The 16,875-nt window shown below is 39.8% G+C and overlaps 1 protein-coding gene across 4 annotated transcripts in view; it reads right to left on the bottom strand.

The window, feature by feature from the left end:
* The window catches only part of fy (fuzzy planar cell polarity protein-like protein), a 196,502-nt gene that overhangs the window by 119,515 nt on the left and 60,112 nt on the right, over positions 1-16,875 (bottom strand). For all 4 annotated transcript variants that reach the window (XM_067153250.2, XM_067153251.2, XM_067153249.2 and 1 more), the window contains exon 3: positions 4,949-5,096. In XM_067153250.2, the coding sequence (XP_067009351.2) occupies positions 4,949-5,096 (148 nt within the window). The remainder of the gene's footprint in view (positions 1-4,948; positions 5,097-16,875) is intronic.

Raw genomic sequence — 16,875 nt, 5'->3', positions numbered from 1 at the left:
GCAATATTATTGGACCTTTATGTTTTCTTACATATATCAATGACATGTGTAAAGAAGTGAAATCACAGATAAGGCTTTTTGCAGATGATGTTATTCTATGCAGAGTAATAAATAAGTTACAAGACTGTGGGCAACAGCAAAATGACCTCAATAAGGTTGTGAGATGGACAGCAGGCAATGGTACAATGATAAACAGGGTTAAAAGTCAGGTTGTGAGTTTCACAAATAGGAAAAGTCCTCTCAGTTTTAATTACTGCGTTGATGGCAATAATGTTCCTTTTGTGGATCACTGTAAGTACCAAGGTGTAAATATAAGGAAAGATCTTCATTGGGGTAATCACACAAATATGATTGTAAATAAAGGGTACAGATCTCTGTACATGGTTATGAGGGTATTTAGGGTTGTAGTAAGGATGTAATGGAGAGGGCATACAAGTTTCTGGTAAGACCCGAACTAGAGTATGGTTCCAGCGTATGGGACCCTCACCAGGATTACTTGATTCAAGAACTGGAAAAAAATCCAAAGAAAAGCAGCTCGATTTGTTCTGGGTGATTTCCAACAAAAGAGTAGCGTTACAAAAATGCTGCAGAGTTTGGGCTGTGAAGACTTGGGAGAAAGGAGAAGAGCTGCTCGACTACATGGTATATCCTGGATTCAGGTCAAATGCACTGTATAGCGATTGACCTATCTAATGCATTTGATAGGGTAGATCATGGGAGACTACCGGAAAAAATGAGTGCAACTAGACTAGACACGTGCAAGTGGCCTGATGGCCAGGCAGGCATCAATTTTTGGAAATGAGGCAAAGTCTCTCATAGTGCATTGGCACTGCCAGTGGCTTCAAGTAGCCTACGCAGTGGCCTCCATGGTATGCACTAGCCATGCGTCTTAGTGGTGTATTATTTACCAACTGATGAGCCCAATTTACCATACTTGTGAAAATCGCTGGCAACCAGGAATGAGTTAGCTAGAATATTTATAATGTCCAATAATGGACCAACTACATTGGTATTATTAAGTGGTATGTTCCAAGCTGTCAGAGGAGAGGTAGTGTGGAATGACAAGAGTAGACAAATAAGTTTGAGTGGTGTGTTTAACAGTAGGAAAGGTCAAAATATGATGATAAAGCTAGAATTCAAGAGGACAAATAGGGGCAAATATCCATTTATAGGAAGGCAAGTTAGGGACTGGTATAACTTACCAAGGGAGATGTTCAATAAATTTCCAATTTCTTTGAAATCATTTAAGAAAAGGCTAGGAAAACAAGAGATAGGGAATCTGCCACCTGGGTGACTGCCCCAAATGCATTACAAGATATTAGAATCATTCCATATTGACGGTTTTCACTTTACAAAGGGAAAATTAAATGAATTAGGAGGATGCATTTAATTTTTCCTTTGTAAAGTGCCCTAAATGCAGATCAGATCAGTAGTGATTGGTTGAAACTATTTAAACCGAATACTACAATAATGCTTCTAATATACATCCTAGTAAATTTTAAATTCATGTGATTGATAATGAAGTTAATTGAAATTTTTATGTACTGTATTTAAATATATGAGATTTTACCAACTTAATTTCCATGTTTACAAACAGTCTCCATTGTTAAGTTTACATGTCATTACTGAGTTGGTATGAGTTCGGAATTCGTGATTGTTGTAAACAATAACAAATCAATCTTCCTATTGTTATTTGTGAATCCCTAGTTTTGATAATTTAAAAATCTTAAGTAAATGTGGAAAAATCCTTCCAAACACTTCAACCTCGTCCTATCACGTCATTTAGCTAGTTTATTTTTACCCATCCTACCATATATTTATGACCTCCCATGATTCTACGACGAGGTGAGTTTCATGCTATCTTTGATGTGGGTGGCAGCCAGAGTGGAAAAACACGAACATAGATGGATATCATACGTACGTACATACATACATTTTTTACTATAGATAATTTCTCAAGTCACTGTTCAGTTTGTAAGTATCTGCATATGAATTAAAATCTTCCACAACTTTCTACCTGTTGTCAGCACTGTGGATTCTTCTACTTTTATATCTTATGTCTAAAAACTATAAACTGAGTCTGATTTTCACGATCACCCTCAGCTTCTCTTACCTTTCAAGTCCTCTACTCTTCTATAGAAATTATCTTCCTCCATATGTCTCACAAGAACCTATTACAGAAGCCACCATATACAGCTTCAAATAAATATTAATTACAAATTTCTACTTGTCTCTCCCTTACAAACAATATATAGTACTATTATGATTCTCGCCTGGGACTGATAATCCCATTATTTTGCCATTAAACAATCAGCAGCATCAATGTTCCCAAATATTTTTGTTCCATCAATAGTTCTCACTACTGTCATGTCTAAAAAAAAAAAAAAAAAAGCACATGGCAGTACAGCCCTGATGGGTTTTGACCTACAAAGTGACCACTGCTTAGCCCAAAGGCCTGATGATTGCGAGGTGGGGTCAGCACAACATATACTCTCAGTTGTTATTCATGGCTTTCTGGACTGCAATCACAATCTCACCATCAGAGAGCTCCTCAATTATTCTCACACAGGCTGGGAAGACCTTGAAACATCCCTCAGATCCAGGTAAAAATCCCTGACCTGGCTGAAATCAGACCCACTGGGTGAGAGACAGACTTGCTACCCCTACACTCTGGAGCTAGCAAAAGTACAGCAACCGAGCTTGATAGCTGCAGTCGCTTAAGTGCGGCCAGTATACAGTATTTGGGAGATAGTAGGTTCGAACCCCACTGTTGGCAGCCCTGAAGATGGTTTTCTGTAGTTTCCCATTTTCACACCAGGCAAATGCTGGGGCTGTACCTTAATTAAGGCCACGGCCACTTCCTTCCCACTCCTAGCCCTTCCCTGTCCCATTGTCGCCATAAGACCTATCTGTGTCGGTGCGACGTAAAGCAACTAGCTAAAAGAAAAAAAAAAGAGCAATATTAGAATAGATCTGTGAATTCACTGCCTTATTACAAAATACAGTTGACTGTAATTGTATCTTCTTCTCTTAACTTAATTATGTACTTGTTTTCTCTCATTATCTATTATCTTGAGAGAATTCTCGTTTCAACTTCTCAATATGACGGGGTACCCAAAAAAAACTTTTTTACAAGCTATATATTTTCCAATTTTTAACAAAACAACCTTATCCCCTTCAAAATACTCTCCATTACAACTAATGCATTTGTCCCACCGGTGCTTCCACTGTTCAAAATAGTTTTGTAGTCATCTTTAGAGATGGCTGACAGCTCCTCTCTCGTTTTTTTCTTGACCTCTTCAATATTGTCAAATCATTGTCCTTTTGTGCCCCTTTTCATGCATGGAAATAAGAAAAAGTCGCACGGAGCCAGGTCAGGCATCGGACAGTGGAACCATACCATTTTTAGCAAAAAACTAACAGAGATGGCTGTGTGTGCAAGTGCGTTGTCGTGGTGAATGAACCAGTCTCCTGTCTGCCACAAATTGTGTCTTTTTTGATGAACACTGTTGTGCAATCTTCTTTAAAGTTCCCAATAAAAAGTTTGCACGTTGTTCACTTAAACTTGCCATCATAAAAAACGAAACAAAAACAAAAGAGCACTAGCAAAAACAATCATTGCAGATGAACAGAACAAGTCAGGTTGACAACACAGGCGGCACTGAACTGGCAATGAGTTGCGCTACACACACCTTGCGGCAGAAATGCGTACTACACAAGCTTGGCCCACGGCAATGTTATTCCGGTTATTTTTGGGTACCCCCTCGTATTATATTTCTTATCTGCATTCAAACTTTTAAAATCTTTTTCTTACTAATATCACAACAAAGTTCAGCTCCTTGATTGAATGGTCATCATTGAGGCCTTCGGTGCAGAGGGTCCCAGGTTCGATTCCTGGCCAGAACAGGGATTTTATTCACATATGGTTAATTCCTCTGCCTTGGGGACTGGGCATTTGTGTTTGTCCCTATACACTCCCTTTCATATACTCATAACACACTACAGTACTGAGGCCAGTGACCTAGCTGTTAGGCCCCTTTAAACAACAAACAACATCATTACAGTGTCACCACAGGAACATGTAATAGTGAATACATCCCTCCATGTAAAGTTGGCATCAAAGAGCATCCAGCCGTAAAACTGGACCATATCCCCACGAAGTACCAACCCCAATACATTCGGGAAAAGGCCAGGAAGAAGAAAACTGACATCAAGGCAGTCTTTGATATTACTGGGAAAGTGTTGTTCACACAATACTTCAAATTTTTTCAAGTCTGAAAATATTACATAGCCAGTATTAGAGACAATCTGCTATTAAGGTTAAAGCATAATCTGTTCTGCTCACAATATTTCCATCAAACTGAATCTGCCATGCTACTTTATATCTTTCAATGAGTGATCCATTATAGTTGTGAATACTACGAGTGAAAGATTACTGTTACTGGCTTTACGTCCCACTAACTAAGCCAAAGTGCAAAAATTAAGTCTCACAAGAGTTCTCTTACTTGACAGTAAATCTAACGACATGAGGCTGACGTATTTGAGCACCTTCAAATACCACCGGACTGAGTTAGGATCGAACCTACCAAGTTGGGGTCATAAGGCCAGCAACTCAACCGTCTGAGCCACTCAGCCTGGTGAGTGAAAGATTACAGCCTTGTCCGACCCCATTAAATACTATCTACTGTACTCTTAATACACCAATTCTCTATACCTGGCATAGGTTAGTGCTGAAAATCTGGTCAAGACTTCCTCTTTGTGATCTGAATCTCCAGTGGTTTTCATTTATCTCATTTTCCACACTCATTTTCATTAAACTGCCAAAGAAAAAAGGAAAGAAAAACAAGGACAGACTGGTTCCTAGTAGTTATGGTTGAAAAGGTTTCATTTTCAGTCAACATTACCTAGATGCACAAGATGTATTGGGCATACTTAGGTTAATAATTACCCTTAGTTCTCTTTTCAGTCTGTCAGCATTCTTTGGTGCCCGAATTTCTTCAATACCCACAACAAGTATCATGGCATGGAACACAGTAACAAGCAGCTTCTCCAACAGATTTGAACTTGCACCTCTGGCAGCAGCAATCAGTATCACACTATGTACAGAATAATTAACATTTTGCATTAAAAAGCAAATAAGCAGACACAGCCAAATATTATTGCAATGAACATTTATTTTTTACATACTTCAAACTAAAGGTGTATGGCGAGTTAGATTTTGTTTTAAAATATAAATTTATATTTTGAACAGTACTGGGAAAAGTAAAGTTTCTTTTCTTTTACCTAGTCAATATGAAACTTAAAATCAAAATTTCAGGACTGTCAAACAAAGGCAGAATAAAAGCACAAAGTCAAAACAGTAAAGCAAAAGGGAATTTAGCAGATGCAAAAGATGTGTAACTGTTAGATTCTTCAGTCTGCCAAAACATATTTTGAGTAATAAACTTATAAACTACCTGTGAAACAAAATATATGGTTACAGGATTATACCTGAAAAAGAAATAACTTTATAAAATTTTAATTAACAGATGGGCTATTTGCAAAAGAAGATTCACATAACTTGACTGTTCCACAAAATACTAATGAATTTTTTTACAAGTTGTTTTACGTTGCGCCGACACAGATAGGTCTTATGGCAACAATGGGATAGGAAAGGCCTAGGAGTGGGAAGGAAGCGTCCGTGATCTTAAGGTACAGCACCAGAATTTGCCTGGTGTGAAAATGAGAAACGACGGAAAATCATCTTCAGGGCTGCCGACAGCGGGGCTCGAACCCACTATCTCCCGGATGCTAGCTCACAGCTGTGCACCCATAACCGCATGGCCAACTCGCCCGGTAAAATACTAATGATAAGAGTCTCTAGTTACAGTGTGATTTCATGATGATGAACTGAAAAATATGTGCTCAAAGCTTGTGGAATCTATGACAAATCATGTAAAGCAGCTTATAAAACAGAAAGGAGGATATATTAGCTATTAGCAAGATTAAAGGTATGTATTAAGTGAATAAGTGAATCTTCATCTTGAACCAGCTCCAGTTTCCCGGGTGCGGTGAATTAGCACTCTCCATTTACTTCTGTTTACAAGGCAAAATCGAAGGCAGTAGACCACGAGGAAGAACAGCAAGCAGATGGATAGATCAGGCGAAGAAGATCACTGGGCTACCGCTTCAGGTCATATTAACGAAACGTGAAAACCACTTGGGATGGAGACATCTTGTCAAGGTTGCAACAAGGAAATGATGGAGTTATGAGGTCACGATGCTCAGTAATGAGCACAATGACTAATGATGATGATGATTTACTTCTGTATCTCTAGATGTCTTCTTCCACAACCTGCTGCAAATCCAGAACTCGTCCAGCTAGATCATTTCTAATCTGATCAATCCATCTCATTCTTGGCTGACCTTTTGATCTTTTGCTTTCGAGTTCCTTCTTAAACCACGCTCTAGCTCTTCTTTATGGGTCCATTCTTTTGAGATGCCCAAACCATTTTAGCCTGGCTTCGACACAGATCTCACTAAGGGATTTTTTCACTTGGACAAGATGGCGAATCTTGTCGTATATTATTTTGTCCCTCCTTGTTTTCTTAAGAACTTAATTTCCACTGCTTGTAGTTTGCTAATATTTCTGTTGGTTTAGATGCAAGTTTCTAGACTGTATGTAGTAACTGGTACAAGGAAGCTAATGTAGAGTATTAATTTTGATCTTAATGGAACTTGCTTATCCCAAAGAAGTTTTCTCACAAGATGATAAAACAGTGTTCCATTCTATATTCTACTAGTGATTTCTGCAGATTGTCAGCTATCTGCTGTTACTACACTGCCAAGATAACGGAAATGATGTACTTGTTCCAACTTTGATCTATCTAGAGTGATGTTAGTATGGATGTTCTGTTGACTAACCGGCAAAACTGCCATTTTTGGACTTGCTTATCTTGAGAACAAATTGCTTGAATATAGCATTCCATTCAGCTTCTGTTATACTTCAGCCTACCCATATCACCATGTCATCTGCAAAGGCAAGAGCTTTAAACTCAGAGTTGTTGCTGCTGATGATGATGATATTTGTTGTTTACAGGGGCCTAACAGCCAGGTCATCGGCCTCTAATGGTATGAGGTGTAATGAAATGGAAATTAAAATGTCGAAATATACCCACTAACTAGAATATAAAATGAATGGTGATGAGAAAATGATCGTGAAATAAAAACAATCAGAGGATCCAATTCACAATGTCTTAATTACTGGGATGATGCTTAAGAGGTCCAAAATCCAGGTCACCAGCCCCTCACAATGGTACTAATCACTAGTAAAACAGAACCATGGTGTTCCTCCTACAGTGGTACTAACCACAGGTAATGTAGACTCAGTGTTTCCAGCAGGATGGTACTAATCACAGGTAACGTAAATGCATGGTATGTCACACACAATGGCACCACTCGCAGGTACCACAAACCTATAGCGTTTCACACATAAGGGCACCACTGACAAGCAATGCAGACCCATGGTGATCCTCACCTAGGTGTACTAATCATGGGCGCCGGTATTCCCATGGTGTTCCTCACTTGGCAGAACTAATCACAGGTCCCGTATACTCATGGGGTCACTCACATAGTGATACTAATCATAGGCAATGCAGACCCACTGTGCATCACACATTATGGTAACACCCACAGGCAACACAATCCCATGATGTTCCTCAAATAATAATAGTACTCTCTGGCAACACAGACCATTGGTTTTCCTCAAATAGTGGTACTAATCATGGGTGTCAGCCAAACCCGTGGTATTTCTCACATGGTAGCTGCAGGTAACGTAGACCCATGGTGTTGTACATAATGTAGTACTACTCACAGGTAATACAGACCATACAGAACACAGTGGAACAGACCAGTGGAATAAACATGACAATCTTTTAACAAACAACACTCAGACCCATAATGTTCCGCAAAGAATGGTACTGCTCTTATATAACGCAGACCCTTGCAAGGTGGTACTAGTCGCAAGTAACGTCGACCCATGGTGTTTCGCACGTAATGGCACTAATCACAAATAATTTCATGGTTCTAATGCTTTCATCCCTTGGACGCCCCTTTTAGTCGCCTCTTACGACAGGCAGGGGATACCGTGAGTGTAGTCTACATCTGTGCCCCCTCACCCACAGGGTTAGAGAGGGGGAAAAAGAAAAAAGAAGGGATTCCACACTTCGAAAAATGAAGTACCACACAAAGAAAGACAAGGGCCATGAAGGGTGTGAAAATGAAAGACTCCCTAGGTCTCGAATGCTGTAATACCATCAGAGTCGGAAAAGAACAAGAGTTGACCAAGGGAAGTCGGACAAGATAGATAAAAGTGAGGAACCTTGCACAAGTAAGTGGAAGCAATGCCAGGACTCAGCTGAGGGCCCCATGGTCGCCACCCCACACTCCCAAGTTTGGAGCCCCTGGGGCCCCTTTTAGTCACCACTTACAACAGGCAGAGGACACTGTGGGTGTATTCTTCATCCGTGTCCCCCACCCACAAGGGGTAGAGTTGTTGTTGAGTATCTTAACTCTTTTCATTATTTCATCCATTACAATGATGAATAAAAGTGGCAAAAGTGCGCTGCCTTATTGTACACTTGCCTAGCCTCAAACCACTCCGAATATCCGTCCCCTATTTGGACACAACTCTGGCAATGTTCATGCAGTATTTTGACTTTATTAATTAAAGCAGATGGTATAGATATTTGATTGTCGAAAGTGATGTAACTATTTTTTTTTTAAAGATAATAAAGCACTTTGTGTGAACTACACAGGAATAGCACTACTATGTCATTGCATGAAGATTTGTGAAAATATATTTTTATAAAATAATCAAGAACAAGATAGATTCACAATTAAGAGAAGAACAAGGATTTAGACCTGGAAGATCAACTATTGATGCCATATTTACAGCTAGACAAGAAGGACAAAAGAAATGGGAATTTGGGAAAGACATCGCAGTTGCATTCATAGATATACAAAATTTATGGTAAGGTCTGTATGGAATGGAATTGTCAAGAGAAATGCAATTTAGAATTAGAAACATGTATAACAAATGTCTGAACTGTGTTGTCACTTGATGGCAAAAAATTAGAATGGTTTAGAACAAACAGAGGAGTTCGAAAAGGAAGTGTACTTTCACCAGTGCCCTTTAAGATGGGCAACTTTATGAGGAAAGTTTGTCAAGGCTCAACAGCAAATGATATGAAAGTCATAACATATGTAGATGATGTGATGATATGGGGAGAAAATGAATAAAAATTGGAAGAACAACTACGAAGGGCGTACTATATTGTTTTACACTTTATTTACTTCTACCCAAATGAAGTACATTACACATCAGTTGTTACGTCCACCTTCTCAACATAATCTCCTTGTAACTGTATACACTTTTGCCATCGATGTGTCAGTCTCTCCAGACCTTCCTGAAACCATACTTTCGGAGTGCTGAGTACCCATGCCTTGACAGCTGTGTCCAGTTCTGCGAAATCCGCAGAACGGTGACCACGCAGAGGTTTCTTCATGTTCCCGAACAGGTGATAATTGCTTGGTGAGAAGTTGGGAGAGTATGGTGGGTGTAGCAGCATCGTGAATCCCATCTGATCAATGGCAGCGGTGGACCCTCAGCAAGTGTGGGGCCAGGTACTGTCATGTTGCAGAAGCACACCTTTAGCCCATTTTCCTGGCCACTTAGTTTGAATGGCATGACGTAAGCTCTTAAGGGTTGCCACATATGCTGCACTGTTAATCATAGTCCCAAATTCCAGCCAGTCAATGAGGATGATGCCCTTTGTGTCCCAGAACACTGTCGGCAGTCGCTTGCCAACTGATGGCACTGTTTGATATTTCTTTGGTGGTGGACTGCCCCTATGCTTCCATTGCACCGATTGTTGTTTTGTTTGTGGCTCATGGTAATGGAGCCATGTCTCATCACCAGTCACAAGCATAGCCAATGAAGTCGGCTGGATCTTGATCATGGCATTGCAAAAGTTCTTGGCACATGTCCACATGCCTCTGCTTTTCGTTTGCAGAAAAGAGTCTAGGCACCCATGTGGATGACACCTTCCCCAACTGTAAGTGGCCGTGCACGATCCACTGTAGGGTGTTTCGGCTAATTCCCGTGGCTGCCTCCATTTCCGTAAATGTGATGAATTTGTTTCCTTTGATGGCCTGTTCGACCCGGGCAATGTTGGCTGGTGTTGATACTGTCACATTCCTTCCAAAACTCGTTCCCTTGTCCACTGGTGTGCGCCCTGTTTTCCAACCTTCCACCCAGTTGTAAACTGTTTTCACGACGGCGCATGTTTTCCACAGACTGCCACCAAGCACCAATGAATTTCCGCAGTGGTCATACCTTTTTTCCATAGCGCTGTCCCTGACGGTTGCTTTCCATGTTGTCCATTCCTACGCTGACAGTGTTGTTATGAAATGGCTATGATGAGTGCATTCGTTGGTCCCTGTGTGTGTGCTGCTACCAAACAGTGGAACAAGACACTAGTTACAGGTCACCACCTTCAAAAATGAAATGTGAACCATACCCAGGCGTACAAAAAATAAAGAGTAAAACAATATTGTACGCCCCTCGTAAATACCTGGCAGAGGTTAATTGAAGAAGCAGGCATAGAAATAAGTTTAACAAAAAGTGAGGTAATGAAAATCAGTAGAGAAAACAGAAAAATGAAGGATATTAGGTGTAAAGGAAAAATTCTGAAAGAAGTCGATGCTTTTAAATACCTAAGTGGGAAAGGAAACATCACAGAAGAAATTTTGGAGAGGATAGGAAATTGCTCAAAATTTTATTACTGTGTATCAGACACAATTAGAAATTAGAAATTACCAAAGCAAAAAATCATTATATATAAATCACATTATTTGCCAATAATGACCTATGGATCAGAATGTTGGACATGTATTAAAAAAAAAAAAAAGATCTGAGTAGATTACAAGCGACAGAGGTGTGCTTTCTGCAAGGAATCTTGGGTAAAATGGGGGACAAGATAAGAAATGAAACAATATGAAACATGCTACAGATAACCCCCTAAAAGAAACTATGGAGAGAAATAGCCTGAAATGATTCGACCTCATCAAAAGAATGGGACAAGAAAGATTACCAAGAAGAGCTCTGGAATGGACAGAATCTGTGAGAAGACCAATTGGAAGATCACGAACAAGACTGAGGGATCAAGTGGAGGATGACGTAAATTGGAGAGGACTAACTGGAAGAGGCTCTCTGAACGACCTGCATAAGCAGAAATGTATCAGGAAGAAGAAGTAGAAGAAGAAGAAGTAGTATACATCTATTCTCAAGGCATTCCCAGATTTTTTGTCTCTGTACACTATCATAAACCTTCTCTAAGAAAATAAAGATGACACATATTTTCCTTTTCCCCAGTGATCGTCCATGATCAACCTTAGAGAAAATATCAGATCTGTTGTTGCCCTATTTCTTCTAAAACCATACTGCTCCTCTTCACGCTGTGGTTCAATGATGGTTCTTAATCTCTTTTCAATAATTCATTCCATAATTTTTTTGAGTCCAGAGATAGAAGAGTGATGCCCTTGTAGTTACTGGGTTTCCATCTGCCTCCTTTCTTAAATAGAGGGATGATGACTCCTTAGTCCAGTTTTTGGGTAGATTTTTTTCCTTCCAAATGGTGTTCAGAACTCTAAACAATAACTGCAATCCTTGCAGTCCACCAGCCTTGATCATGTCAGTGCTAAACTCATCTATGCTTGTTGCCTTTGCTTTACTGATGTTCTTTAGCGCATTTTCCACTTCCATCCATGTTATAAAAGGCTCCACTTTTGAATATTTTCTTTTGCTGTCGACTCCTGTTGTTTGATATTTAAATTTTCACCTTTCTATAAGTTTTTAAAACACTGTCCCATCTCATTTCTTATCTCTTTGTCATTCCATTCCTCCAGGGCCTTTATTTCTTCATAGTTGCTTTTCTAGTTTCTCATCACTTGATGTAATAGTTTCTTGTTGTTCTAGTTTCTTCAAAAATTATCTCTGAGAAAAGATTTCATCTTCTCCTGAAGTTCCTTCATTTCTCCGACAATGCCAAATTTGATCCTAACCTGCACAACAAAAAGCTCTATAAAATTCAGCCGGTACTTGATCACCTACGATCAAGATTTTCTTCTGTAGACACTCCTGAGCAAAACATATGTGGCGATGAGTCCCTCCTTCTATGGAAAGAACTATTGGGCTGGGTGCAATTTATTCCATCTAAAAGAAGCAGATTCGGCATGAAATTCTATAAACTTTTTGAAGGTGGGTCTGGTTATCTGTGGATTTTGTAGTTTATATTGGCAAGGACACAGTGTATGGTCAAAGATATCCTGGTGAGAATATTTCGTCCAGAATTGTACTAGAACTTACTCACAACCCTCTAGATAAAGGGTACTGCCTCTATCTTGAGAACTGGTATACTAGTCCAAGACTAGTTGACACACTATGTTGCAGAAATACTGATGATGTGGGGACTATGAGAATCAGAGAAAGGAATTCCCAGACACAGTGAAGAGGGCCAGACTGCAGAAGGGGGAAACAATTGCAGCCTTTCATAAAAAGCAAATGATCATGAAATGGAAAGACAAAAGGGATGTTACCTTAGTCAGCACAATCCATGATGACAGCATGAACAATGTTCAGACAAGGAAACGAGTAATCCATAAACCATCCCTTGTTCTAGATTACAACAAGAATATGGGAGGAGTGGACAAAAATGATGGCCAAGTTCCCAGCTACAAACTTGCCAAAAAACGCCTAAACAAATATTACCAGAAGATGTTCCGTTACCTGATGAATCTGGCGTGTCTGAATGCGTTTATAATTTATCAGAAAAAAGGAGGACGCCTACATACACTGGACTTACAACTGACCTTAGCAGAGGACGTATCTTCAACCAGAGGAGTGGTAGAACAGCAGCCAAAAGGACGTCCTTCGAAATCACCAACACCTTCTCGACTACTGGGGTGCTGTATGCCTGATTTTGTTCCAGGTACATTGAAGAAAAGACCCCACTAGAAGATGTGTAGTGCGTTGGAAGAATGGAAAGAGGAAAGAGTCAATGATCTGGTGCCTTGATTGTGAGAAGGCACTTTGAGCTGCACCATGCTTCAGGCAGTTTCATACAGACAAATCACTGCAGTTCTAGTGAGGTAAATGATGTAACTGACCGTGAAGTTAATGTAAAATCTTTCACAATGTCACTAGCATGATGTGTAATTCATAAATATTCCTTCTTTTATTTGTTTTAATTTCAGGTGCTAACATATGAACAAAACAATCAAATTTCAACCAGGTAAATGACCTTGCTGTTAACAAAAAATGGTTCAGAATGTCACATGCATGATATGATATTTATAAATACCCCTTGCTTTTATTTGTTTCAACTTTTGGCTGTAAAGTCACCAATAGCAAAGAAGTTTTGGATAAGTTAATTGAAATCGAACTTAATTTGAAATTTTCTAAGGAGGACGAGATCAATAGTTCATTGAATTCTCTAGATATAACGGCCACGCGGAGAGATAACACCTTCGATTTCCAAATCTTTAGAAAGCCAATACAATCCTCTACAACTATAAACAATTCTTCATTACACCCTAATTCACAAAAACAGGCAACTTCCCATAGTCTAATATACAGAGCACTTAGAATTCCTCTGTCCCCTAAGAAATTAAAGACAGAATTAAATTATATTAAGAACCTTGCTAGACTTAATGGCTTCAAAGCAGAAATGGTCAATCGACTGATCAATAAAATTAAGAACAGAATGTCCACAAATCTGATACCAGACAAAACCAAAAAGACGGAGTATGCTACATTCACTTACAACAACCCAGCTATTCACCAGATCGCTAACGTATTCAAGAAACACAATTTTAATACAGCATTTAGAACCACTAACACAAACCCCTCCTCTGCGAACCATGTGACCTTGCCGCGGTGGGGAGGCTTGCGTGTCCCAATGATGCAGATAGCCGAGCCGCAGGTGCAACCATATCAGATGGGTATCTGTTGAGAGACCAGACTAACGAATGGTTCATCGAAAGGGGGGTAGCAGCATTTCGGTAGTTACAAGGGTGGCAGTATAGATGATTGACTGATACGGCCTTGTAATAATACTCAACATGGCTTAGCTGTGTTGATACTGCTACACGGCTGAAAGCAACGAGAAACTACAGCCGTAACTACCTCCCGAGGACATGCAGCTCTCACTGTATGAATGGTGTACTGATGATGGCTTCCTCCCGGGTAAAATATTCTGGAGGTAAACTAGTCCCCCATTCGGATCTCCGGGTGGGGACTACACAAGAGGGGGCGATTATCAGGAAGATGGATACTGACATTCTGCCAGTCGGAGCGTGGAATGTTAGAAGTTTGAATCATTGTGGTAGGTTAGAGAATCTGAAAAAGGAGATGGATAGGCTAAAGTTAGATGTAGTTGGTATAAGTGAAGTACGTTGGCAGGAAGAACAAGATTTTTGGTCAGGCGACTACCGAATTATCAACATAAAATCAAACGGGGGAAATGCAGGAGTTGGTTTAATAATGAATAAGAAAATAGGGCAGCGGGTAAGCTACTACGACCAGCATAGTGAAAGAATTATTGTCGTTGAAATAGACACCAAACTAATGCCCACCACAATAGTGCAGGTCTATATGCCTACTAGTTCAGCGGATGATGAAGAAATCAAAAGAATATATGAGGAGATAGAAGATTTAATACAATATGTAAAAGGTGACGAGAATCTAATTGTGATGGGAGACTGGAATGCAGTGGTAGGCCAAGGAAGAGAAGGTAATACAGTAGGAGAATTCGGATTGGGACAAAGGAATGAAAGAGGAAGTTGGCTGGTTGAATTCTGCACTGATCATAATTTAGTCCTTGACAATACTTGGTTCAAACACCACAAACGACGGCTGTATATGTGGGCGAGACCTGGAGACACCGGAAGGTATCAAATAGACTTCATTATGATTAGGCAGAGATTCAGAAACCAGGTGTTGGATTGCAAAACTTTCCCAGGAGCAGACGTGGACTCTGACCACAACTTGTTGGTCATGAAATGCCATCTGAAGTTGAAGAAATTGAAGAAAGAAAAGAATGCAAAAAGATGGGATCTAGACAAGTTGAAAGAAAAGAGTGTGAGGGTTTGTTTCAAGGAACATGTTGCACAAGGACAAAATGAAAAGGCTGAAGGAAACACTATAGAGGAAGAGTGGAGAGTCATGAAAAATGAAGTCAGTAGGGCTGCTGAAGAAATGTTAGGAAGGAAGAAAAGATCAACTAAGAATCAGTGGATAACTCAGGAGATACTAGACCTGATTGATGAACGACGAAAATACAAGAATGCTAGAAGTGAAGAGGGCAGAAAAGAATACAGGCCATTAAAGAATCAAGTGGATAGAAAGTGCAAGGTAGCTAAGGAAGAATGGCTGAAGGAGAAGTGCAAGGATGTTGAAGACTGTATGGTCCTGGGAAAGGTAGATACTGCATACAGGAAAATCAAGGAAACCTTTGGAGAAAGGATATCTAGGTGTATGAATATTAAGAGCTCAGATGGAAAGCCACTTCTAGGGAAAGAAAACAAAGCAGAAAGATGGCAGGAGCATATCCAACAGTTGTATCAAGGTAAAGATGTAGATAATTTGGTTCTGGAACATGAAAAGGCTGTTGATGCTGATGAAATGGGAGACCCAATTTTGAGGTCAGAGTTTGACAGAGCTGTGAGTGACCTAAATAGGAACAAGGTACCTGGAATTGATGACATTCCCTCTGAATTACTGACTGCCTTAGGAGAAACCAGCATGGCAAGAATATTTCATTTAGTGTGCAAGATGTATGAGACCAGAGAAGTCCCATCCGATTTTCGGCAGAATGTTGTTATACCTATTCCCAAGAAAGCCGGTGCTGACAGGTGTGAAAACTACCGCACCATTAGTTTAGTATCTCATGCCTGCAAAATTTTAACTCGTATTATTTACAGAAGAATGGAAAAACAAGTTGAAGCTGAGTTGGGAGAAGATCAATTTGGCTTCAGAAGAAATGTAGGAACACATGAAGCAATCCTGACTTTACGTCTGATCTTAGAGGATCGAATCAAGAAGGACAAGCCCATGTACATGGCATTTGTAGATCTAGAAAAGGCATTCGATAATGTTGATTGGACCAAGCTATTTATGATTCTGAAGATGATAGGGATCAGATACCGAGAACGAAGAATTATCTACAATCTGTATAAAAATCGGTCTGCAGTGATAAGAATCGAGGGCTTTGAAAAAGAAGCAGCAATCCAGAAAGGAGTGAGGCAAAGCTGCAGTTTGTCCCCCCTCCTTTTCAATGTTTGCATAGAACAGGCAGTAAAGGAAATCAAAGAGAAATTTGGAAAGGGAATCACAGTCCAAGGAGAGGAAATCAAAACCTTGAGATTTGCCGATGATATTGTTATTTTATCTGAGACTGCAGAAGATCTCGAGAAGTTGCTGAATGGTATGGATGAAGCCTTGGGTAAGGAGTACCAGATGAAAATAAATAAGTCCAAAACAAAAGTAATGGAGTGCAGTTGAATGAAGGCAGGTGATGTAGGAAACATTAGATTAGGAAATGAAGTCTTAAAGGAAGTAGATGAATATTGTTACTTGGGTAGTAAAATAACTAACGATGGCAGAAGTAAGGAGGACATAAAATGCAGACTAGCACAAGCAAGGAAGAGCTTTCTTAAGAAAAGAAATTTGCTCACTTCAAACATTGATATCGGAATCAGAAAGATGTTTTTGAAGACTTTCGTGTGGAGAGTGGCTTTGTATGGAAGTGAAACATGGACAATAACTAGCTCAGAAAG

Source organism: Anabrus simplex, chromosome 1 (genome assembly GCF_040414725.1).
Source record: "Anabrus simplex isolate iqAnaSimp1 chromosome 1, ASM4041472v1, whole genome shotgun sequence".
NCBI classification, from domain to species: Eukaryota; Metazoa; Arthropoda; class Insecta; order Orthoptera; family Tettigoniidae; genus Anabrus; species Anabrus simplex.
This window is presented reverse-complemented; position numbering and strand designations above follow the sequence as displayed.